We start from the raw sequence: 26,157 nt of genomic DNA on the forward strand, positions 1-26,157 counted from the left end.
ATGTGCATTTTAGCAGGGCAACAAAAAGCAAAGCTCCTCCTTCCCAGTGCATAGTGTAGTGCATGGATTCTCCCTGTTGTGCAGTCCTGGAAACATGCATCCAGAATGAGTCAGTGCCAACTTCTTATCCCTCCTCATACTGATTCTACTCTGCAGCGCTGAACAATTCTCTTTTCTATAAGATCCAGGTAATATGTTTTTTTTAAAAAAAAAGTGCTTTACAAACTGTTACATAAATCAAAATTAATACTCTGACAGTTGTCAAAATTCAAGTGACCTCTGTTCACACTTTGGAAATTATATGGTTCTACTGAAAGTTTACTTTTTCAAGACTAATAGGTCACAGAACTCCTGCATCTTTACTGCTCTCCACTCTGATCTATGCTTATGTGTATATATATGCATGTATGTATATACGCACACGCATATATGTGAATGAACGAAAAAAGATTCTAAATGCACTCAGTATCTTACTGTGGCAGCAGTGGAGGTTGCTGTTGTTCCTTGCACTGTTCTCTGAGGAGTTCCAGTTTGTACAGCTGTTGCTGTCCCCAACGTAGTAGTTTGTGCAGTACCACCCAGAACAATCTGAGGCTGCAGAGAATACAAACGTAAGATTATTTTACTTGGAACATACCAAAAGCCATTTTCCTGAACTGTCAAAGAGAAGCTGAGCCACAGGACAGTAGAACATCTTTCACAGCTACTATAAAAAGAAGTCACTAATCTGCCATCTGTTGCAGTGGAAAGAGCGAGCCACCAGATGGCACAAAACACTACACATTAAAAACTGAAATCCTAGAAGTTGATTAAGAATTGCACAAATTTTGGTTACTGAATAAAACGGCAAAATAATACCATAAACATACCCTCAGACACTGTCGTTTCAAAACACAATTAAAACAAATGCTAAATTTCTGTGAGTGCAATAGCTTTTTTTGCCTGTTCCCTTCAATGCCACTTTTCAAAGGGAGGAATTTCTAAAAAGGCATAAGGACACAAAAGCTCAGGTCTTATCTAGGTCTTTTTGATGAACAATGGGACAAAGCATTTTTCTAGTTTTGTAGACAAGTTGGTAATTCGAAGTAGGAATACCACCTTAAAAGAATCAACATCGTAAACAAGGACTTTACACGTATGCAGTTCATTCATGGACATCCAGCAGCCTAACTACTAATGACAACCCAATCAGAGAGACAGTAATTCTTACCAAGCTAAAGCTAGCTCTCAGAATTTTAACACATCATTTGTAAACTTGCTCTTCATATAAAGATACACAAGAAAAGAGGCTCCAGTGGTGTCAAAGCTAACTTCCACTGGTATTTCAGGAGACAGAAAAGGAGACAAGGATTTAATTTGTCTCATTTTTTGAAATCAGAATAAATGAAGTCCATGGTATGCTCATTACAGCAAAAAATATGCAAATGGAATGATTTATTCTTTTTTATCCAGTGTATATATTTTTTTTGTCCAGCAGCGCAAATTAAGGAGACCCAGTTAGGTAAATTAACTCTCAGATCTGGAAAGATCACTGGCACAGGCAAAGGCTCTCTGAGGGAAAAAAGGTTAACTGGATGCATAGCAAAACCTGCATGTTTTAAATTAAAACTCTCTAATCCTGTCTACTCAAAGGATGAAGAAAGCACAATGAAACAGATTAGGCGACAGCAATCATATTGTATCACTCTTGCCTGGAATCATGTGGAGAATTTCACACTTTTGCGCTGTGTTTCAAACTCACACCACCATCCCTCAAAAAAAAAAGAACGAACCCTACAAGAAAGCCTATCATTAATACAGGCCAGGCTATTAGAAGAGAGTCCACATACTAGGACACCACTATTTATCCTTGAGTTACAGGATCTCCCTAAGTACGTAGACCAACGCAGAGACTTGTATAAGAGGGAGAAGGCTCGTGGAAGAGAAGGCTACCAGTGTAGTCTTTGTAATAATAGATTTTGCTGCAGAATTCAGAGGACTACAGATCCATCACAGGAATAACATCACAGCTCCAAATCCAAAGGGAACTGGTGTCACTTCCTCGAGACAGAAAGCATAAAGGTATTCTATTTTAGTCGGTTCTGTAATTATACAAACTATTAACAGGATACCTTTAAATATATATGCATATAGGTAGAATATGAAATAATAATAATACACATACTAAAAATTATACATATGTGTCCAAAATATCAAGTAATTTCAGATCAGCAAACATTTTAGAAAGGATAAGCCAAAATATATTTCTTCCATGCACTTAGCAATTATATTTCTTGTACTTCTGGCAGTCTCAAGCAGGTTTTCAGCTAATTCTAACTGATATATCTCATGTACTTTTCTACAAACTCACTTGCACAACAGGAGGACGCTGTAGCGTTGTTGTGGGTTGCACTGTTGTTTGAGCCTGAGACACTTGCTTGATAATAGTAGTTGGTGTCACCTGTCGTGCAATAATGGGCGTTCCCGGAGCCTGGGGAGGAGGAAAAAAACAAACACATTAGATCCTACATTTAAATATAATCCACCTTGTCTAGGGTTTTGTCTCTGGATAGTTGCCATTGTTACAGCTACAGAAGAACACACCTGGACCACTATAAAACTATGAGAAAGATTTTTAGTCTTAATGCAACCGTGATGATCCCAGTATATATATTTTTAATATATATATCCATATCCATGTTTTTTCTTTTAGTCTTATAAAGAATAATGATTCTTTGGGGAAAGAAGTTCTAGATGTTAACCATATATGGTCTTGAATGGTCTTTATATCAAATAGGGTTAAACTTAATGCCATTCAGGTAGGTAAAAATATTTTTGATGAGTAACAGCCAAACTGTAACAGAATTAGGAACAAAACACAATACCTATGCCATGTTTTTTCCCATCTCTAACATCATACCTGTTCTTCTGGTGTAGTCTTCACAAGAAGAAAATCTTATGGTTTTTAACACTATAAATTACTGAACTAACCTGCACTGTTGATATCTGTACTGGAGGAGCACTGGTAGGTGTAGCAGGACGAGGAGTCATAGTATTCTGAGGCTGAGACTGGGCATGTGCCTGTGCTTGCATCTGCGCCAAGGCTTGTTGAGGGATCATCAGCAACTGCCCATTCTCACTACGCACAAGGACCATACCTGTTAAAAACGACATTGGTCAAGAAAACTTACACCCTTTTCAAATATGAAAGAACATTTTTTCATGTTTTTTTTATCTAAGTTGGATACATATGGAATTAGTGTACTTCTGAAGGCCTGCACAGCTAACAAAAGTCATTTAGAATAAAAGCAAAATACCCAGCTGCATTATCACATCTTGTATAAAATACCTTAATTACAGAGATACTCCTTCTCTATCAAAACACTCAGGATGGTGTGCATCAGAACACACAATGAGTCTTTTTTGCCCCAATCAAAAAATTCCATGTGACTAGAGGTTATAATTAGCAATCATATAAAAGTCCTACCTGCTCTTCACTAAGAAATGCGTTTCATAAAACACTGCAAAGAAAAATCTTGCCATTAGGCAAGATTCCTGTTAGTTTTTCTTTAATGGAAAAAAAAACGTATAATCAAACATAGGCTTCACCACCAACAGGAACACAATTGTCTAAGTTCTAAATTAATTTCCCATAACAAATTTAGTAATGAAACCAGCTATAAAATTGTAATCTTTCTCATGTGCATCTGCAACAGACTGCATTGTGCCATGGTACACCCCAAAAGAAAAATAAACTGAAGAGGGAAATAAGGCAGTCATTCCCTGCTCAGTCACTCAGATCAATACACTTAACCCCACTGGGTAGCTTTAGGGAACCAGATTTTAACAGGCAGATTTTCAGATGATAGTCTCTCTTGAAGGCACAAACAGGACCTGGACCACATGAACTGTTTTTCAAGAGCTCATTCATTCAGCACATCTCAGTCAGTCCACGAGAGCCTCAGGACCTCATCAGCTCTGAAAGAGACACCTAAGGAAACAAACTGGGCACTCAAAATTAGCCTTTCTGAGCAACAAACTACAGGAGGAAACTTCACCATGAAAAAAATCAAGAGGCACTACTGAAATCAGAAAGTGTTGTTCTGTGAAAAAGAAGCCTATACACACTCCCTAACAAGATCTGGAGGTCTGGTCTATGCCTTCTCAGAGCATGACTACTTCGAAAGAATCAAGCTTTTATTTGCTTTTCTATTCAGATGAAGTGCTGACATGTTTATAGACAATGCCTTAAACAGTTTTCCTGGACTGTTCGAAAATTAGTGTTAAACCACAAAAATCCATATACTGATTTCTACAAAAATTAGTTCAAAAGAAAACCAGATTATGTTAGTTGATTTGCCCCCAATTTTTTCCTTACATTCTCTACATTTACTCTCTTTCAAAGAAGCAGAGTCACGTAGAGACATTAAACTAGTTTACATCAAAAAGGTGACTTTCCATTGTGACTTTTTTTAGAAGTGTTAAGGTGGGACTGCAATGTGCTATGGACAATATTTATATCTAGAAACAAATATTCTCAAACTGTTTTTCTGTAGGAAAGGAGGAAGGGGGAAAGCTTATTTATAGTCCTACAGCCTGTAGAAATAAATACTCTTAGTTTAGCTGTCAAGTCCACAAAAACCTTTTCCAAGCCATCCCAGAAAGAAAAGTATTTTCTCCCGTAACTTATGTAGGGAGAAAGCATTTTCATTAAAACAGAAAAGCCATACGCCACCACCACAGCTTACAAGAAATTAAAAAACCTCAACAGTGAATACAGAGTTTGACCCTGTCAGCTGCTCATGAGAACCATCACTACTTTCTCACCATCAGCCTCACACTACAGGGAGGGGACTACTGACAAAAAACAGAGAAATTCAATATTTTAAAGACTAGAGGGTGACCTGCTACTACATCAAGTGCATTCCTGCACAAACAGAACTTGGCACCCTCTTCCAATGTGCAAATGTAAAATCCTGGGAAATGAACCCATGTTGCCCATTTTTGTCATCCCTCATCAGCTGAAGAAGCTAAACACTGAATCAGTGGAAATCTTCAATATTATTATAACTGAAAACATCAGTAGAGTGGAAGTCTGATTAGAGGAGCTATTTTCAAGTCAATGTCAAGTATTACGGCTTGTTGACTACCATTTAGTTTCTAGCAGTTGAAAAGGCCCAATGGAACTAGGTATGCTTATGCTTTCAGAAGCCCTTAAATGTCACAGAATTATACTGACACCCTATAAGAAACTTCCTTAAAATTCACCATTTTGGAGGTCCCTAGGATACTCTAGGACTAACGTATCATGCAAATTCTTCAGAGTTACGTATTTTTCTTTCCAGAAGCAACATAAGAGACACTAACTCTAGTCTTGGGTTTGGGGAGAGGGGGTTGTTTGTTTTTAAACTCCTCTCTCAGTGCAAAAGTGACTGAAGTAATTTGAAAGTGCCAACCCAAAGCAGCTCACCTGCATGTGAGAACCTTTATAGCATCCGGCACTTGCACAGCACACAGCTCTATGCTACCTGTTCCAGTCTCCAGCTCAATACATGCATCAGGCTCAAGAACGGGTCTGCACCTCCTATCAGCGTCCTCCAGCAGCACAACCACCCCTCAGGACACCAGCAGTGGCAATTCATTGTTTTGTTCCCCAAAACATGAATTAGAGAAGAAGGAAGATAACCAAAAAAATGAAGGTTGACTACCCCTGAAGAGCAAGCACACCATCTGAACAATGAAATATTCTCCCTGAGCTACATGCAAAATTAGAACATGCCTACACATTAACATAGCACAACTGCTGAAACAGACAGTTGAAAAGCATATTAATGTGAGCTTTCGAAAACATATCAAGAAAGTTCAATTTCTGGCAGCAGACAGACAAAACAATCATTTGTAATTCAAACCCTGACTCTGAGCACTATCCTGCTAGATTTCTAACTAGGGGAAGTCTGAACCTTCCCTCAAGTACTGAAGTCATAATAAAAAAGTAATTTATACAAAGCTACATTCATATCTGTCCCTATTTAAATAGTTCTTTTATACTGCACTCGTATTTGATACACAGTTATTTTCAATTTATACAGTTTCTAACATGTCTTTAACTTAGCATCTACCACCAATAGATAAATTGCTGCTCAGACTTAATGGGCTATATACAAACATAAAGGCAATTACAAACACCAGACCAGTCTTGCATGAACTTTAATCATGGTATGATGATAAAAGACATCTTACCTGCTTGAAATTATCTTTTTAGTATATGGGTGATTTCAGAAAAGGTGTAAAAATTCAGATCATGAGGGCCTTTGATACTGAAATTTCTGTGCAGAAATTCACCGGTAATACAGCATGCGGGCAAGTAATTTTTGACTGAACGCTTAACACCTCTCCAGCCTTGTTGAGAATTTTTTAAAAAGGGAGATGGAGCTGCTTTCTCAGCTTCTCTTCCCCCAGCCCAACTACAGACTCTTTTCCAACCCAATTAGCTAAAAACCAAACTCACTAACCCAAAACTATACCCAAGCTGGCATTAAGTGGGTTTTCAGTGAAGTTCAGAAAGCTCATGGAGCTACCTCGATTAAGAATTAAAAAGAAAGTCCCATTTATTTCCCGCTTCTAAACAAAGTCAATGTAGGACTATAATAGTCCCTTTCTCCATACATTAACTATCTCTCAGTTGATTCATTTATTGCAACGGAAAAAAAGGAGGGGCCGACAGCCACGGGTAGGGGAAAAAAAAAAAAACAACCAAACATTTCTTTCTCTTATGTTCCAAACCTTATATTTTAAATATTTAAATACAGATGAGTATCATAACATCCACTCCAATGTCTAAGGCTGCAAGCACTGTATGAACCAGATCAGAAATGACTACCAGGTACTAGAAGACTGCTAGAATTGTACCAAGGTATCTCACTTCCCTAATTAAATTCAGCAGCATATTTAAAGTAAGGATTAAAAATATCTTTGTTTCAAGTTTACCATCCAGGTTTTTGTTCCACAAATGGATGAGTTGCTATTTGAGACCAAACAGCTAATAAAGATCATTGGAAACGTTCAATTAGAAAAAGATGACAATAAAACTTGGCCGTTTTAAATATTTCTCTGCCTCCTTTTTCCTAGAAAGTCTGATCATGTATACTCTAAAATCATATTCACTATTAAAAATGCAAACATTCAAGCATTCTTTCCAAGTTTCTCATTAAATAAAACTAATTAAAATTAAAATTAATTACCATTTTTGTTAGAAGTTGGAGGCTTAAGAGAATCCTGAAAGAAGCTCATATTTTAGTTTGAATTAAACAATTCATCACAGCTCCAAATGAAGGATTAACAAAATTGAGTTGGATTGCTCTTTATGCCAAGACGACTGTGCTCCGACAAGTACAACGGTCACCTCATCTGTTCCTGTAGAGCCCTCCCTGGATCTCTCCTGTTCTCCAGAGTGCTTGGATGGAAGAGTTCATTATTACATGATGTTGCTGCATGATTCTACACTGTGTCAACTCTGCCTCTTGCTATTTGTGTTTCCATTTGCTAACAGCTTTTCCATTTACTAAGTGTGTGTTTTGGGTTTTGTTTTTGTTTTGTGTGTGGTTTGTTTAGTTTTGGTTTTGTTTTTTAAATAATAAAACTTGTAAAATCATGCACTTGAATAGAAAGTGAAGAGCTCTGGCCACATAACATATCACAAAAAAACACAAACCAGTTTTTTTTTTTTCTAATGCCTTTCTTTTCCTTCTTTCTCTGAAAGATGACTCGGCTTAGCAAAGACTAAAGAAAAAAAATTATCAGAATAATAAAGGAAGAATAAGAAAATATTTTGCAGGCCACTCTGATAATGTGTGTAACTCCCTAGACATACAAGCTTTCTTGCCAGAGAACCTCTACGTCCAGAAAACCCAAACCAAAACAGTTTTCTGTTTTGTTACCAGTTTTTGCTAGTAAACTAAGATTAGAAGTATTTATAGGAGCTGGATTTCCCAATGACAGAGTTAAAACTTTGTGCAGATATAGCAGGCATCTCCAGATTAATGTTCTGAGGAAATACACAGTCCAGCAAATTGTCACCTCTAACAACCACACCTAGCAGGCAGCCACTCAAACAGCAACATATCTAGGTGTCACCTTCTCTCAGAATAAATGCTCCATTTCTCAGGGACTCAATTCACACAGTAGGTGACATACTGAGAGACTTCACTTACAATTAGCAAGCACCTAACATGAGGACCATAAAAGGGTCTGCCCATGCTTGTCATTGGGCATACCAGAATGCAAGAATGAAATTCCTGCGTATCTGTGAAATATAAAACCTGGAAAGTATCCTATCAGATCACAAGTGGCAACATCTTTTTTTCTGATGCAGATACTGAACAGAAGAACAGATAGGTTCAAGTATACAGATTTTGCTTGTTACCCACAATGTAGCTCATGGTCTAATCCAGATCAATTCAGAACCATTACTAAGGAACATAGACTTTTAATAAGTTGGGGTTTTTTAGTAGCTGAGACATAACAGAAGGAGTAGTGGATGTATAGTCTTGAAATTGCATGGAGATTGCATGCATCCTTTCCAGACTCCTCAGAAAAATCTCTTCTTAAAGTGAAAAATTAACTGAACTTTATTTCCAGAGGGGGGGGAAAAAAAACAGTTAGGGTCAGGGAGAACTGTTAGGTAGCAAAGAATCATCTTAAGTAGACACACATGCTGATGTTCAGAAAGAATGCCCAAGAATGAAAAAGTAACTAGAGGATTGATGCATCTGGTGTAGGAAATTAAAGTCCTTACAAACATCTCTAGATCGAAAGAGGGTTATTGATCATAAAGTCCACTGACATCTGACAAGTCTTCAAATTCTAACTAGATTTGCCAGGAAAGTTCACTAAAAGGTTATCTTAACGTCAAAGTAGTTTGTGCCTTAAGCTCTCAAGCACATGCTCATTTGTGGCAAGATGCTGCAAGCATTTGACATGGCAAAAAAATCTGACAGTAATCACAAGCGGGCTGTGCCATATTAGCAGAAGAAAGTTTGACCAGAGTATTCCTTATGTATTGTGAGAAGTGATTCTGTTGCAACTAAAAGGAAAGCAAGTGTCGGTAAGGTTATGCAAGTTGGTATCATACACACCACAAAAACCATATACAGCAAAGGGGATGAGTCAATGCTCTGTAGGTGATTGGCTCAGGCTATACAGAGAGCTTGGAACGACAAAACCTTTTAAAAGGATAAAGTTTCTAAGATTTTCCCAAAACAAAAAGCTAGAAGAACACTGGAGCTGGAGAAAATAATAGCTGCCGATACAAACTACAGGAAGAACTTTCAGCAGAACTGATATACATGATAGGGTCACTTATTGCAGAAAATGAAATGATAACCTGGGACAAACATCAGCGAGGTCTAACAATCCACCATTCCTCCTTTTATGATAACTGACCCACCTGGAAAAGTTCTCACTCTATAGGAATGAAAGGCCAGGAAAAAAGGGAAGAACCTATCAACCTCTATAGTTCACTGCAGCTCCATAAAAATCTGAGTAGTTAAGGGGATCTTCCCTAACAAAAGACAACTTTTAGCAGTTTTAGAACTATTTACATACATCAAAGAAGAGCATCTGTAATAAACCAGCAGACGCGTAGCAGCTCACAAGGGACAATCTATATACCAGCTCATGAGAAACAGTGATTACAAATCAAGAATAGCACAGAACTTTAAATGGCAACGCAGCTGTGGATTAGATGTTATTGAAGACACATTATTTTGTACCTGACAAGAGATGCGCACCACCACATTAGATGCACTTAGTTTAGGTGCTTAGAGCCTCAGGTGATCTGTGCTGCACACAACAAATCCATAAAAAACTTTTCCTTGAACTTTCATGCCAAAGTCTTTGCACTGTCAGCAATCCAGGCTTTTACGTTTCATGAACAAATGTCGTTGGTTTGTGACTTCTATAAAGGTGCCTTAGCTCCACGAGGATAACCAGAGTGCATATGGAGAAGTCTATGTAGCACAGGCATCAGCCCCTGCAAACCAGCTAGCTGAAAATGAACCCACCACTACCTGTGACTTCACCTGCTCCAGAAGTGCTTGCACTGCACTGGCACAGATGAGGTCAGCCTGTACAAACATGAGTTAGTAGTAGATACTTTCCCTGCTGAGTTGCAGGTCTACAGGCCATAAACCTGCCAGGCAGTGATAGAGCTGTCCAGCACACTGGAGCAATGTGAGATACTGAACCAGATTCCCTCACATCTTGTTTCAGAGTAATTAGCACCCTAAAGCAATGAATGCTGAGGTTTTGCACCCAATTGTCTTGAGAGCTGAACACATCTTAAAGGTGTCTGTTAAACGTTCAGCACCTGTTGTGCTGCAGGTGAGCTGCAACTTGGCATGAAAACACATGACTGTCAGGTGTTGCTTCAGAGCACCTCTAACACAAAACGCTTGGAGTCTCTCCTGACAGGCACTAAACTTTACACCATAGGGAAGACTGGCAGAGCACAGAGCTTTGGACAAGAACTTATTACAGAGCTACAAAAACACATCACTCCTTTCACTTTTCAAGTCATGTCATTCTGGTATAGAGTCAAATTTTACCCAGATACAATGCCTAAAAGTTCTGGTACAGCATTAGTTTACTACAGCACTCCACTTCATTAGCCTGTCATCACTCTCCCCACATGCCCAGTCTGCACACACAGATCACAGATCATAACTAATGGATATTGTCTGTGAAATCCTAATTCTTGAACAGTTGATTTTCAGTTATCGACAACATAGATGAAAGGTACATTTCTCAAAAATCATCAAGAATCCTGACTGCAGTGCACAGAAAAATGTATTTTGTACAGACCAAGTACACAAGTTCACATTATAAAAACTGGTTTTGTTTTTTTTCTTATAAAGAGCCAAAAGACAAAAAGAGACTCAACTTCATAGTAAAAGCTTTTGCTTACTCTTACTATGTAAGAATTCCGTTTCAAACTACAGAACTCAACTATACTGTCTAAAATGTGAAGAAGTGAGTCATTTGTAAAGTATTGATTCACACATCTTCTAAGAATGTAGTTAAAGGAATAATGTCATGCTGGAGTGCCAAAAAGCCACTGTATTTAACAGTGATCCCATATGGAAAAAAATCTTACCTGCTCAGCTGAAAAGGTGTGTGAGAAGTATTCTGGGAAATACATCATATTACATAGCAACAATTGACTAACACTTCAACAAAAAAAAATGTGATTTGAAACTATTTTGACTTTTCTGGAAAGCTATATTCCTTGAAAGTGTGTTAACATTCCTTTCTAGTCAAGCATACAAAGCCAAAACACCAGAGCACTCCTTCAAACTGCAACCCAATCATCACACAAATCTGTCTTTGGCCTGATGCAGAAAGAACTAAGAAAAACGCTATCAAGAGCTAAACCAATTACTTTAATTATTGATCTCTAAGTGATTCAGATTTAGCTCTGCCATTAATTTCAATATACTTAATATCAAACAACGACACAGTTATACCAAAATTGGATTTGTTTTTCAGAAAGGAAAAAGCAAAATAAAGTGTCACTAATTCTTTTGATCCGTTATTCTAAACTGGAGATTTTAAAACTCAACTAGTCTTCATTTCTGGCAGACACTTTGTCTATACCAAGACATATCAACATTAGTGCTGTTCAAGCACCTGATGAAACGGCAACAGGCAAGCTACTTTGCATTTACCACAGTCTGCACAAATACTTAATGAGGAGTCATGCATTAAGTCCACTTTATCTTCCTCCAAAAAGCAACACACAAGAAACTATGTACATGAAAAACCATTTAAAAATGCATTTCTTAAATTCGTCCCCACTGTGAATTCCCTACTCTAGGCACATACCCTTTGTAATTTCAGCAGTGACAAAACCCTTTGCTGATGCCACCTTTTCACCCGGAGCTGTGGAGACCCAATGGTAGACAATTGGACTGACTGACAGCTACCCAGGGCAGCCTCAGTGGAAATGTTCCCTTCAAATCCTCTGCAGAAACGGCCTGCAATTTTATGACACTCTCACTGCCAATACAGAAGTTATTCTGCTTTGAGAATATGCCAAACACTATGCCTGTGAGTTCAAACACAAACTATCAACATGGACATGATATTACATGTCGTTTGGCTGATAGCAACATGTATTAAATAGCACTGCTTTTTCAGTTAGCCTGAACACAGAAATAGAAGTATTTTCACACCTGTAAGCTTGAATTCAGACAGCTTTTAAACAAAGTCAAGTCTCATTTTGATTTTTACTAACCGTCAAGTGCACAGTCCTGAGTAATGACTAAGCTTAATGACTGGGTATGACTAACACTTATAAATAATTAGTGCCTTCTCTCCCCTTCCCCCATGGAGGAGAGGGAAGGAAAGAGAACCAAATGATACACTGGAAAAAAGGAAGAATGAAAGCAAGTAAGAGGCTGAAGTTCATGACATGAGCACTTGCCTCTTCTTCCAATGCACCCTTAATACCACTGCAAACATTACTGCACATGATTATTAAAAACTAATGATTCCTCATGCTTTTCTATAAACTTGTGCACAGTTTAGCGACTCTCACACTCACTTCCTACTCCACATCTCTTCTTCCAACCTCCTCCACCAATTCCTCAGCAAACACTCTTCCGGTCACCTTCATTGACTCTTGCCACAGGTGCTGCAATTCCTCAGTGCTACTCCTTGGACTTGGTACTTCTGACTCATGTTGAGTACAACTGGCCCCACTCACCACACCTCCACGCATGCCGAATGCACCTGATGTCATTATGTTCTGAGAGGCACTAAATCTAACCCTCCCTTACAGGAATATTTGATTAATAAGCTGAAGGAAGGTGTGAAGACAGCTTACTACAGCCTTCCTGCCCCCTCAAACCATTTCAGAAAGACTACAGCATGGCACCACACCTCATTGCTTAGCTTTTGTTTATACTCTTGATATCTAGAGGACACATTTTTAGACTGAATCTACACCGGGTGTCTGTACAGAGTCCATCCAGCATGAGCTTTAATCTGTACAACAGTACTGTGATGGCTTTTACCTGTTCAACTACTCTCAGAGGCATATATTAATCAAGTTATCATTGTAAGTTAGACCATTTTTACTACAAAGAGTTACTTGATTCATCACAAATCTTAGAACAGTCATGCTAGCCATGTAGAATAATATTATATACTGATGAAAGTTTTATGTTACTAGTTGTGTAGGTACTGGTTACAATGTGTTATTGAAAAAATATTTTAGTAATTAATTTTAAGGAAAAAACTGTCAAAATTAAAAGATGCACAGTGCTCATAATCTACAGTTCTAATTTATAAACAGAGTTCTACACTGACAAGAAGTTACTCAGTTTTTATCAATATACTTTTCCAAATCCCATAAAAAGAGCTTAGCAACTGAGTCGAACCTTGCACTAAATCCTGTATAAATACACAGTAAAAGGACTGTCCTTGGGTAAAAGGATTTATAACCTATTTATGCAGTTCGCTGAGAATCAGCCTTTTATGTTCAAAGTGTAACTTTCTGATCACTGGCAATACAAGTACTGAAACTCATCTTTTTAAAATGTTATTTCTAGTCTGACAACAGTTACAGAGCCCAGGATTATCTGCATTTGTACAGTGCCTTAAGACAGCTCTGCTGAGGTGATGAACTCTGCCTATACAGCTCTCACTGCAGAAACAGGAGGCAGCTGTATCAATTCCTTATGATTATCACCTCTTTCCTGATTATTGATAATCTATACCATTATATAGTGATGATAATCAGGGTTTTGTTCTCACAAAAAAAAAAACATTCTACATTTAAAAACTCTTTATTTAACTTTATTTATGTTAAAGGCATAAATAAGGCCTCAAGGACAATTATTTCAGTTTACGTGAAATAATATGCTGAAGATACATGAAGAAAATTACTCCAAGACAGGAGGCTTTGTGGTAAGAACTTGTGTCTCAGTTCCTTGAGACACCCATACCTCGAGAAGACAACCAGCATTTCTGGAAGGAAATTATCACAGAACAGAACCAGGGTAAAAGTTTCCAGATTAAATTGAGGTAAAACTGTCCTAAAAGGTTAAAACCCAATCATTTGCTCTATTCATGTGTCCATGGTCTCAAAAAAAGCCTCATCTAATTTAAAATGAGAGATCACACAGTCTTTATGCCTGTTTAATTATAGCTTGGTCTGTGTAGTTTTTACACTTCTCAACATTCAAGCTGGAAACAGGACCATTTCGCCACAATAATTTAGTAGTACCACCTCCAGTGTGGACACAACCTTATCATTGTAAAAGATGTTTATTGTATAAGCTGTTTTCCTTCTCTTATGAAGAAGCAGCATGCAAGAGGGCTGATACAGCAAAAACTGTATCCAAACAAGAAAGGTTTTACAACTTTCAAGAAACCGGTAACAGTATAAATACACTACAATATCTCGCATTTAGGTAAGACCTTAATTAGTTAAAAAACAAATACAAGTTAATGCATTAACAACTTACAACAACACAAAAACAAAGCCTGAATATCCCCACAGCCACTGCCTCTGTAAAACAACTGCATGCAACCTGTCAAAGGGATAGAGGCATACTGAGGGTTCAGTCCCAGAAATGCACAGGGAAACTTTGGCAACATTCACAGATCACACAACTATTTGTACACAGGATCGTCCCTATGACCGTGCACAGAAAAAGCCCTTTGTAACTTGTGAGCACCACATACTCTCTTGAGTTTGGCCTTCCTTCACATAAACCTTTACAGTTCATAAAACAACTGAAGTAACTGCCTACTAAGTCCTTTCTATCATTGTCTTCAGTTGTGAGAAACACTGTTTTCAAAATTTTGTTTTTCATGCCACTACCTCTTCAAATCGTCTTTCACAAGAGATGATACGACTAACAAAGTTAAAACTTGCTAACACTTACTGTCTTCCAGCTGGCAAAACCCTCCTTTTTAACATCAATGGCAACAAGTTCAAGGAGCAGATTCAGACAGATAAATGGAGTTATAAACATTCATAAAGTTTCAACACAGGACAATCCTGACAAGTAGTTATTTTCAGGTAAAAATGGTGATTTCAAGTATTTCTGACAAAAGCTGCATAAAGTAACAAAAGATGCTTAACATGTTGTGTTCTTAAGTGACTTCTACATCTAGTTCCTACCAAACAGGCTCTTCGTATTTGATCACAGAGTTTTTATGAGAACAAAAAGCTAGAAAGCAAGCTTTCCACAAGCCAATCTCTTCTTGCTAAAACCCACTTAGGCTTATATCAGTATTTTCAACTGCGTTCTTGAACGATGTTATCCTTTTTTTAGGATTGTTTACATATCATTTCCCAAAACAGAGGAGACAAACAATAGTAATAGTTTTCATACACCAAAACACTTCATTTGAGGAAAGTTTGTGATACCTAATTTGTGTCTTATCAGTGTCCAAACTGTTGTGTTTTCATCTCCAACTGCTAACTTTGCTGCAGCATCCTGTGTTAGTAAGTGATTCGAGTTCTGGGCAGCATCCAAATTTGTGGCCCCCAAACCAAGACACTGCATTTTAGACGTAACCCACATTGATTTCCAGACATGAAAAACTTGTTTAGCTCACTGAATGTAGAAACACCACGTAACTTCTAGAGTAGCAGAGTGAAAAATGGCTCAAAAAAAAAAAATCATTAATTTCTGGTCATTGACCAACAACCTAGTGATACCCCACCCCCCACCCCCCCCAAAAAAAAAAAAAAACAGAAAGACCACATTTTGAAGTGTAGATAGGTATATGAAACAAATCCACACATGCTCCTCCAAAGGCTGTTGGTAACAACAGTATTTTCCATAACAGAACCGAACAATATGTAGTCAAAGATAATAGCTTTCATAGCTTAATGGACTCACTATTACATTCCCATTCGATCCCATCACTTAAAGAGACACCCTTATCAAATGTGCCTCATGACACTCATTTTAATAGAACCAAAAAATCCTATCACACAACTCCAAGTCTTAAGTTCTTTGGGGTACAAAGCTAAGCACGCAGGATTCCTCAATTATGAAAGTTGCAATAAGAACAAATACAACTTTCAGTCTGGTGACATATGGCAGATCCGATGTAGCAGATTTCAAATAAAGCAGAATGTTCCTTTTGCCGATGCATGATTTGAACATAAAATCCACCCCTCACCCAGAAGAGTTCTGCAGAAGAGATCCACAGTTATCTTTCAGAGATACCACTTTATGCGCCAAGTATAGGGCTCCCAAGCTCTTATCTTGGCAAACTATCGATTCCCTCATGGCCTTGGGCAGGTCAGAACTTCTCTAACTTGCTCTTTCCCCCAGCTCTAAAGCAGAGTTCATACTACTTTATTTACCAACCACACAGGCATGTTGCAAGGATTAAGTTTTATAAAATGCTTTGAAAGTGAAACATACTATAAGGACTACAGGAAGCTCCTATTATCATTGTGCATTACAGACATTATTTTTAACAAAATACAGCCATGCCGACACAGTTAACAGGCATAATATTGGCAGCACATGCAACATACAGGGAAAATATAATCAGGATATGTTTGAACTCGCTTGCTAGTGAGTGAGAAATAGAAAACTACATTCCACTACTTTGTAGTATTTCTTCTGTTCCTTTCTGTATTTCTTGTATTATAGAAGTCTGTAGATTTCGTTGCCTCTTTATATTCCTTGGTACTTTAGGTACTTCTGGGGTACATGTTTCAAGTACAAAGTAACCCAAAGAATGCTACATTCAGTTTGAAAAAGTAACACAAATTGTTTTACAATGAAAAGATTGTCTGATTCTTCTCAGCCTGCCACCTTTCTCCTTTTTCTATCCACTCTCTTTTGCCTGACAGCCTAGCATCCCAACCCCTTACCAAACGAAACTGAACTACTCCAGCTGAAGTTACTTTTCAGTGACTCCAGCTCCAAAAATTATGACTGCTCAAGTCAAAAGGACCTGAAATCATGCTTTAAATTAAGTATGTATTCAGATAGTTTTCCCATCCTAAAGCCACTGTGATCAAGGCCTAAGTCAGAATCCTTCTTGGAGAGCTAACATAAGCTAAAAATCATCAGTTTCTACAGAAGTTAAGCTTCCATTTAACACAAGGTGAAGTTTCCAGCATCTAAGGCCATAAAAAAAAAAACCTTGAACGTGCAAACAGATGTAGTCCATCCTCCAGGATCTGCAGATGTACAGCACCAACGTTCCTCCAGATACCCTTTGCTTCTAGAAAGCGCCAACAGTAAGTTTAAACCAACTGTTAGTACTGTTCAGAACTCTAGAACATTCAAATTTTAAAGGAGCCCTGTTGGTTTCCCAGTTGGGAAACAGCCCATCCTGTAGGCACCATAGAAGTGGCACATGAGATGCCTCCAGAAAGAAAGCGATGAACAAGTCTAGGCTCATCCCCTATCATCAGCTATTGACAAATTCAAGTGAGTTTTGTGAAAGTAATAAAGAAGTTTTACCATTAGATACAAAGCAAAACAAATCTGTGATAGCAGTTCTACTACAGCTGTGCAACTGCACTACTGTTAATAAGAATACTGGTCATGATGGCAGAAGTAAAAAAATTGCATAAACTATAAAGACAACCTATCCTATCTGCTGTCTTCAAACAGGACTGAGTGTCACAGAATCTTGTTTATTCCAGAGGGAAAAAAAGAAGAAGTTAGTCTTTAGGATCAAGCTAGCAAATCATCTTAAATCCTAACATTCACCCAGAAGGGAGAAGAAAAGAGGGGGATAGCAGGAAGCAAAAGCTTCTAGATTTCAGTTTCACCTCAGCTAGTGGAGAAGACTGTCCAGACCTACCAGCTCTATATTGTTCTTACTGTATACCTACAGCGCTCTCTCCAATCTGTTCCTTTCTTTAAGCAGGCACCTTAAAAGCTTATTATGAGATGCTTGTACATAAAAACAAAGCAGACGAGAGTAACAATTTAAAGCATCTGCAAGAACAGAAACCAAATCTTTGAACCCTCAAGTTGACAATACTGCTGAAGTAAGCATAAGCTCATAGACGCTGGGTTTTAATTTGTATTATAACATTGCTGGAGAAGACCGTATTTTGAAAAGTTATTTTAAAGTACAGAAGTTTTGCCATTTTACAAAATGATTCTACCATGTGTCAGCGATGACCTCTAAATGCTTTACAAACTCTTACATTGCAGAAGATTAATATTTGGGCATAATCTCAGTTACATTTTTCTGCAGACTTTTCTAAGCATCTATAATAGCAGAACACTAACTTAATGCTTTAACAGGCTCACCAAGATTCCTACCTCTTACCATAATATTGTGCTCCACACATTTCACATTACTGCTTGAAGTACTCCAAAGTAAAGAACTTCATACAATTTGTTTTCAGTTTCACAAGATGCTGCATCTTTAAAGTAGCATTGTATAAAGAGAAACTTGTGTTCCTGCCCCTTAGAAAATTATCTGACAATATTTGCATGTCTTTGCTAAGCAGTTATGAATAAGGTTATTTTTGGACCTTCACTACCCAGATCTGTGCAACTGGACCACAAAGTTCCAAACACGGGCTCCTGAAGAAAAGACTAAGCGCAATAGTCCTCTTCCTCAAAGAGGTCAGTAGCGGAAAACCATAATTAGTGCACAGATGCTCTGAATAGTCCAGTTTCTTTGGGAAGCAATATACCAGAATCCAGTAAGGTCACAATCATGGCCCATTAGCTCTTCAAACATCTCTAATTTAGCCAGTTGACGTTTGTTGCACAATTGCCTTTATGCAATACAAAACATTATTCTAAAAGTAATATATTTTAAAGAGTGTTGATCAAGCTTATTTTCCACATGCTCTTTTTAAGAGAACATTTGAAGCCTTTCACGGTTTCTGATTTTCAAGTCCCAGGTTAATAACGCTTACTGGCATTTTATATTCTGCTTTCCATATACGTGAAACACTGTTTTGGAGAGCTAGAAACAGTAACTCAGGGTAAGAAAATAACTACAGAACATGGGCTGCTCATTGGTCAAACCTTCCATAAGAGTTTTTTTAAGTGTTTGTAAATCTCAGCGTAAAAAGCGACACGTGCAGTGTACGTATGATCTCAAGCTATTTCATACACTAAGGCTTACAAACGCTTATTAGCACATACTACTAACACTTAAAAACGTAAAATTTGTGCATACATATCTGATGCATACAGTACATGCAGAGCATACAAGCAGTGCAGTTGCAGCTTCATACTACCAAACTGCCTTTAAAAATCTGGCCTATGACACCATAATTTGAAATACAATTTCAAAAGCATAGTCATCTATTCTTCTTTCACTATGAATGTATATGCACTCTACTAAAGATTAAAGCAGTTGCATGTGGCTAGATGTTCAGAAGTGCTTAGCCCTTGCACCTGTGAGATGTTTGTATGAGCTCAACATCCATCATTTCTTAAGTGTTCTGTAAGAAATGCCTTATGCAAAACATTTTCAAAGTTGGCTACTTTCACAAGGTATAAAAACGTAAACCAAAGTAAATTAAAAAAAAAAAACTGTTCCCCTAAAAAAAAAATCCTTTCCAATATTAAGTTTGTCTCATCACGCAAGAGCCCAACTTCCAATTTATCTGTATCCAGGCATGCACACTTGCTTATTTTGAGCCATGCTATTCTTTTGATGTTAAAAATATTTTTAAAGTGTAGGACAGACAAGAAAAGTGCTTAATAAAAACCTCAAGTGTTTAGAACCTATAGTGTTTTACTTTGATCTATTGAGACCTCCAAAGGAGCAATTTATGGTCCAATTATGCTTAAGGACTGGCAACGCTGCTTCTAAGAGTAACACATTTCAGTATGCTATGGCAGTTTGAAAACATCAGCTACCTGGAAAAAAGGTCCCACTGGACTCAACAGTAGTATTTTTCCCATAATCAGGTTTATAATGCAGTATTAGTGAAAATGTAGGTATACAAGGCAATAGACTGGAAACCTGAAAAATCCTTTGATACACTGTAGCAATAAATAAATAAATAAGGCTTTTCCAGCCTATCAATTTACAAGCTTCAAATTAAGCACTGGGATTTCAAGGTCTGAGTTTCACTGCTATTTTTTAAATTAGCAACATGTGTCATTCAAATTGCTTATATAGGGAATAAACTTCTATATAAAAAAAAAGAGGAATATTTATGCCAGTCAGAACTCAGATACACAGAATGTTTGACAGACTTCATCAAACTACATGGCATCACATACCATAAATAGTGTATTACACAAAAAGATGGTGTGTAGTAACACAGTATGGTTTCTGATCTACCTTATGTGACAGGTGCATTGCTTTAAGGTTGGTTGGGAGTTTCAAGAGATGTATCTTTACTAAGACCAATTGAAAGAGATGATATGCAACCACCACTGATTTCATTCGGTACTAGTAGTAAAATTTAATTAGTTGTTCTTTGGATACTGCCCTGAAAACAGTGAACAGTGAGAATATAGCTATTACTACATATCAATAAAAAGACAAGAAACTATGTGTTCACACAAGTATTTTCACCTAAAAATGAAACTGGATAAAAGTACAAGCCTGGTTCAAAATAACAGCAAATATATAACCTTAAGTCTCCAAATCTAAGATATTTAAGGAGGGACAAAACAGTTCTCAAAAGAAATGCTTCTCATCCTGCTTTTTACTCACCCACTGAGTTCAGGACTAGATTGCTTGTCCAGAGATGCTCAGCACTAAGCACGAGACTAGCTACTACAAAAGCTGCAACCCTAGACACAACAGGGTGAGGTAAGGACATAGGAAGGCTGCCTTTTGTATCAGAACTCCAGTGACTAAAAAGATCATCATAAGCTTCATATCAGTGAGTTTTTAAGTCATACTTTGAAAGTATTTAAAGCAAAGGAAGGCAGTTTTCTTGTGTTGTATCTGCTGCTTCTCTATTCATGAATGCTCTGTGGTACCGGGGGCATGCAGGGACAGAGAGGGAACTGAACAACATGGGAAGGTTATACGAACTACCGACAAAGCTGCCTTAAAAGTCAAAATGCCTTAAGTGAAAATGAAATAGCAACATTTCATTTGATAATATTCCATTGTCACATCTTGGCAGTTTGCAGCTTCATCTACACTCACATTGTAACGAAGATACCAGGCAGAATTATTTTCAAATTATTACTGCTGAACACACTTCTTGGTCACCTGAAATTGCACGCTAAGTAGTGGAATGCTACTATTCCTACTACTCAAAACCAGATGATTCTCATTGTTAAATGTAATGCCTTTTCCACAATTCACAATTAAACAGCAAGGAATCTTGTCTGGATACCTTCCTTCCCTGTGACAAATACACCTCCAAAATAAAACCCCTCAATCCTCTTACTTACCTGGTGGTAACTGAAAGTTCTGAATGTTAGTTGGATTCTGAGGCGGCTGAGGCAAACGAGGTGCTAAAACTGTAGGAGTCAAAGTTGCTCTGATTCCACTCGTAGTTGCTGTTGGAGTCCTTGGCAGACTTTGTGCCACCGTATTGGCAGTGCCTTTAGCCATTCCTGTGGGGGTGCCAGGAGCTGCAGGAGGTATCCCACCAGGATTGGGAGCAACATTGGAGAGCCCAGCTTGCATAGTTTGCCCAATAATCATGTTACCCCCTGTAGTACTGGGCTGGCCAGCAGTAGCCAGCGTCTGCTGTTGGGATACTGTCTGGACTATAGTTTTAGGAGACTCGGATTTGATGACCTGTGTGGCAGGAGCTGCTGGCACAGTAGAACCAGACTGGCTGTTCACAAGCGACGTCTGGAGGGAAACTCCAGATCCCACAGTGGCTGTAGCAACAGCAGGAAAACTCCCGACACTGATGGTTGAATTGATCACAGTATTGCTCCCATTTTGAGTGGCTGCACCAGCTGCAGCTACTGTGGGTCCTGCTGTGTGAATCGGTGGCCTCACAAGCGTTACTGTAGGTGCCCCAGTTCCAACACTTGGTGGTGGCTGTGAGGAGATAACTGTGGGCGAGGAGGAAGATGCAGAGGACACAGCAGTATTAAGGAAAGAAGTCTGGATGACAGTGTTGGAAGCTGACGGCAAAACAGCATTAACAGTATTTCCTTTCCCCACAGATCCAGGTCCATTGTTAACGAGAGGGGCGACAGCAGGTGCAGAAGCGGGGTTAGCAGTCACAGGAGTCCCAGAGAAAGCAGCACTTCCTGTATGGTGAGAGTTCATCACCACGTTACTCCCATTCAAAGTTTGCACTGTTGTGGTCCCAATCTTGCCATTCCTGGTGGACAAGGCAGTTGCCATGGTGCTGATAACCACCGATTTGCCCTGACTGAGGGTCCCTGGAGCAGCAGTGACTTCAGACCCTCCTGCTGCTGCAGTGGTGGTGCTGGTGCTCGTTGTGGTGGCTCCATCCAGAGCTGAAGTCTGGGACCTGGTGTTATGATTAATAACACCCCCTTGCACTCCTCCTGCTCCTGCAAAACAACAACAAGGTTAAACAGGGAGAATGAGCAAGAAGAGAAGTCCAGCGAAGACAGAATGTTCTCCCTCATCACCAAGTCTTCTCCGTCTCCCAGGCTGCCTGCCTGGCGCCAAGAAAGCAGGACAGAGTACAAACTGAAGATTGTTTCGACGACACTATCTTGAAGCCTCCAATTCCCCACCCAAGGCTGATAGATTCAACATTAATTGTCACACCCTTACTTTCAACGCCACAGTAAGACAAAATAGGGAAAACAGATTTGATATGAACAAAGGGAATGGAGGAGTAAGGTCATCTTAGACCTCTTCCCCAGGCAAGGGCCTGACATCACATTTAACAACAGGAGTACAACTGCAAGGAGGGAAAAATGGCAATGGAAGACATGTTAATAAGACGTATTCCCTATGCCCAACATGTTACCCTCTAAACCCTTCATCTCCTACAGAGCAAGTCAGTTAGATTGAGAGGCTCAACAACAGCAAAATACAAAAAAGCAAAAGGAAAGAAAAACGTTGGTCTGGCGAGATAAGAAGTACTGCAAGGCCTGGAGTAGGTTACCAGAAAAGCCCCTCCACTTCGTTACAGAATTTGTTCTTCTGGATCTGAAGTTCCCACAGATCCCACAGCGAGAGACAGTTAAAAATAATTAAATAAAAAGCAAAGCTGGTTTTGAGAAGGGACAAGATGATGTAGCTTCTTGTCCTGAATAATCCTCACGACCCTGGATGAGGCCTGGTGTTATCACAAGCACAATCACACACAGTCCAGGTCCTGGCCCTAAGGAGACAGAAATGGGAAAAGAATAGTGACAGACAGATACTGAGATGCACGTTATAAGGGTTAAGGAGATCCTCCTAGAAGAGCTTCATTAATCATGACAGAAGGTCTGTAATATCTTCTTACACTTCAGCAAGAAGAAAGCAAGAAAAAAATGGGGGGAGGGGAGGAATTGCAGAGAGATTCTGGGGAGACATTTTTTTTAATTCCCCTGAAAAACAGCTTCCCTCCATTCTCATGTAGGAAGCCCTCAGTCCCAGTCTTCACACTATCCCCCTGCAATCTTCACAACACGAAGAGGGGCAATATTCCCAGGTAGCTACGGTGGGTGGGTGGGTGAAGACATTGTACAAGGTGGGGTGTTGTGGCCTGAATTCCCCCCCTTCCTGGGACCTGGTGTTGTGACAACACCCCCTTGAGGGCAGAGGAGGAATGAGAGGTGTTGAATGCCCCCTCCAAGCCCCTGGAACAAGGGAGGGGGTGGGGAAGGAATATCCAGGCAGGCAGATATGGGGGGGAAGCATTTTGAGGGACTTCCTCCCCTTGAAATCCCCCCTCGCTTCCTCCTCTACAGGAAATAGGTGTCATGATTAATAACACCCCCTTGCACTTCAGCAACAGCGAAGGGGGAGGGGAAGGAGCATTTACACAGACAGCTAAGGCGGCATTATCGAGAGGGAATCCCCCCCATAACCTCCACCCCTGGAAAGGGAAGGGGAGCAGTCACAGCCGGCATGGGAGGCACAGCCATTACCAAGGGGGTGGGCTCTGCCTCCCTCAGCCCCCGAGATTAAGAGAGCCCTTTTACACTCCAGCAACAAGGGCAGGAAGAGAAGAGGGGACCGGCAGAGTCACGGACGGGCACTGCCGGCTTATTCTGCGGGGAGGCTGCCCCCACACATGATAAAACACCCTCTAGTAAGCAGAAGCGAGGAGGGAAAATAAAGGGGAGGGAGCAGAGGCGCGGATACACACCGAGGGGGCATGATGAGGGGAGGCTCTCCCCCATATGATCGATACCACCCTTTGCACTCCCGCTCCTGCCACAACGAGAAGGAGGAGAGAGGGAAAAGGGGGGAAAGCAGTGAGGGAAGGAGGCAGCCGGAGCTGGGGAGTGGGGGGAGGGGAGGGCCCCTCTCCCTCAGAGCCCCCCACCCCTGCCCATGTTACCTGCTTTTGTGATCTCTGGGGCACTCAGTCCCATCTTGCTGCTGCTGCTGCTCTCTGTTTGGGCATTAGCATTGCCTCCTACTACTACTCCTCCAGGGCTAGGGCTAGGGCTGCTGCTGCTACTGCTGCTGCTCACAACATGGTTCCCCAGCAGCCCCCCAGCGGCCCTCAGGGGCTCCTGCGCCTTGTGGTGCTGGTGGTGGTGGCCGGAGGCCGCCAGCTGGGACTCCAGGGAGCCCACCAGGTCGCTCACCACCTTCTCATCCACCTCCGTGTTCAGGAAAACCTCATCCAGCAGATCCGAGCCCGCCGCCATCTTTTTTTTGGAGGGTTCCTGTGAGCTGCTCCCTCCTCCCCCCCCTCCCCTTTCACTCCTCCCTCCCTCCCCCCACCCCACACACACACACTCGGCCTCCCCCGACTGCGCAGGCGCGCGGGCCCAGCCTCACATCACCGGCCGGAGAGGGATTCCGCCCGCCGCTGATTGGCCGGCGGCCGCCTATAAAAGGCAGGGCAAATGGCTGCGAGGGCTTAGTTGGGAGTCGGGCGGCAGCGGCCGGGCGGCGGCAGGCCGGGGCGGCCGGGCGGTGCGGGGCGGCGGGCCGCGGCTGTGGGCGTGGGGACGGCTGGGGCCGGGCGGGCGGCGGCGGGAGCGACGGACCGATTGACCGACCAACCGGCCGCGGCTCTTTGTCTGCCTCGGCCCAAAATGGCTGCATGTTTCCCTGCTGCTCCCTGCGTCCGGGTCTTCCCCCGCCGGCGCGAGTCTGAAGGGCGCCCCACACCTGTGCCAGCTGCCTGTAACCGATCCACCGGCGGCGGCGGAGGGCGGGCGGCCGGGCCCCACGCCCAGCCCCGGGCGGGGGCGGCGGGCGAGGAGGAGCCCGCCGGCCCCCGCGCCTCCCTCCCTTCGCCGCTGGCAGAGGCGGGCTGCGCGGCCGGGGGGCCGCGGCCCCGCCGGGCGGGAGCCCCGCCGGCCGGGCCGCGGGGGCGGGCGCCGCCGCCGTGTGCCAGGCGCGGTCCCCGCAGGCTTCCCCTCGCAGCCTGACTCAGCACGGCGCGCCCGCGGCGGAGGGGCTGGGGCGAGCCCGGGAAAGCGCGGCCGGGGAGGGAAGGCGGCCGCAATTTCGGCGCTGGGAAGGGAGAAGAAGGGAGGGAGGGCGATGGCAATTTTAAACGGTCCACTCGCAGCTCCGAGGCGGGGGCCCGGCCGCGCTGGAGACGATCCCCGCCCGTGTGTCAGCCCGCGTTACACCCCCGCCGCCGCTTAACCCTTTGGCGGGGGAGAGCCGAGTCTCCGCAGCACGGCGCTGTGCCGGGGCTCCCCGCGCCGGCCCCAGGGCTGCGACCCCGGCCCCGGGAGCCCCGGCCCTGCCCGCGGGGGTGCTCAGCCAGGCGCCGGCTGCAGGTGGACGCCCCTTGCCAGGCGCTGGCCTTGCAGCAGGGAGCTGCACTTCGACCTTATTGTGCAGCCATCATAAAGGAAGTAAATATAGTTAAAGTAAAAATACAACCTGCCTTTTAATAAAAGGTCTCTTTTGGCCAGGCACTCTTTCCCCAGAAAACTGCACTGTTGGAACAATATTAACCGAAAGATAAATTGTAGCATGTGGTAAGTTTTAAGGTGTATTGAGCTTAAAATAGCACCCCTTATTTCAGTATTATAAAATAAGCTTTGCTCTTATGTATTGGGAATGGGTGGAATGAGAAGCTGGAACCATGTTGCAGTGGGACGGGCTCGGCAC

At 41.3% G+C, this 26,157-nt stretch overlaps 1 protein-coding gene across 1 annotated transcript in view; it reads right to left on the reverse strand.

The window, feature by feature from the left end:
- TAF4 (TATA-box binding protein associated factor 4) overlaps positions 1–24,761 on the reverse strand; it is a 39,442-nt gene extending 14,681 nt beyond the window's left edge. Inside the window, exons 1-5 of the mRNA XM_064465348.1 lie at positions 24,413–24,761; positions 21,369–22,457; positions 2,971–3,137; positions 2,351–2,470; positions 475–594 (exon numbers count right to left, since the gene is read on the reverse strand). Coding sequence (XP_064321418.1) covers positions 475–594; positions 2,351–2,470; positions 2,971–3,137; positions 21,369–22,457; positions 24,413–24,728 — 1,812 coding nt within the window. The 5' untranslated portion in view covers positions 24,729–24,761. The remainder of the gene's footprint in view (positions 1–474; positions 595–2,350; positions 2,471–2,970; positions 3,138–21,368; positions 22,458–24,412) is intronic.
- Positions 24,762–26,157: the final 1,396 nt, after the last annotated feature.

This window comes from Phalacrocorax carbo, chromosome 14 (assembly GCF_963921805.1).
Source record: "Phalacrocorax carbo chromosome 14, bPhaCar2.1, whole genome shotgun sequence".
Taxonomy (NCBI): Eukaryota; Metazoa; Chordata; class Aves; order Suliformes; family Phalacrocoracidae; genus Phalacrocorax; species Phalacrocorax carbo.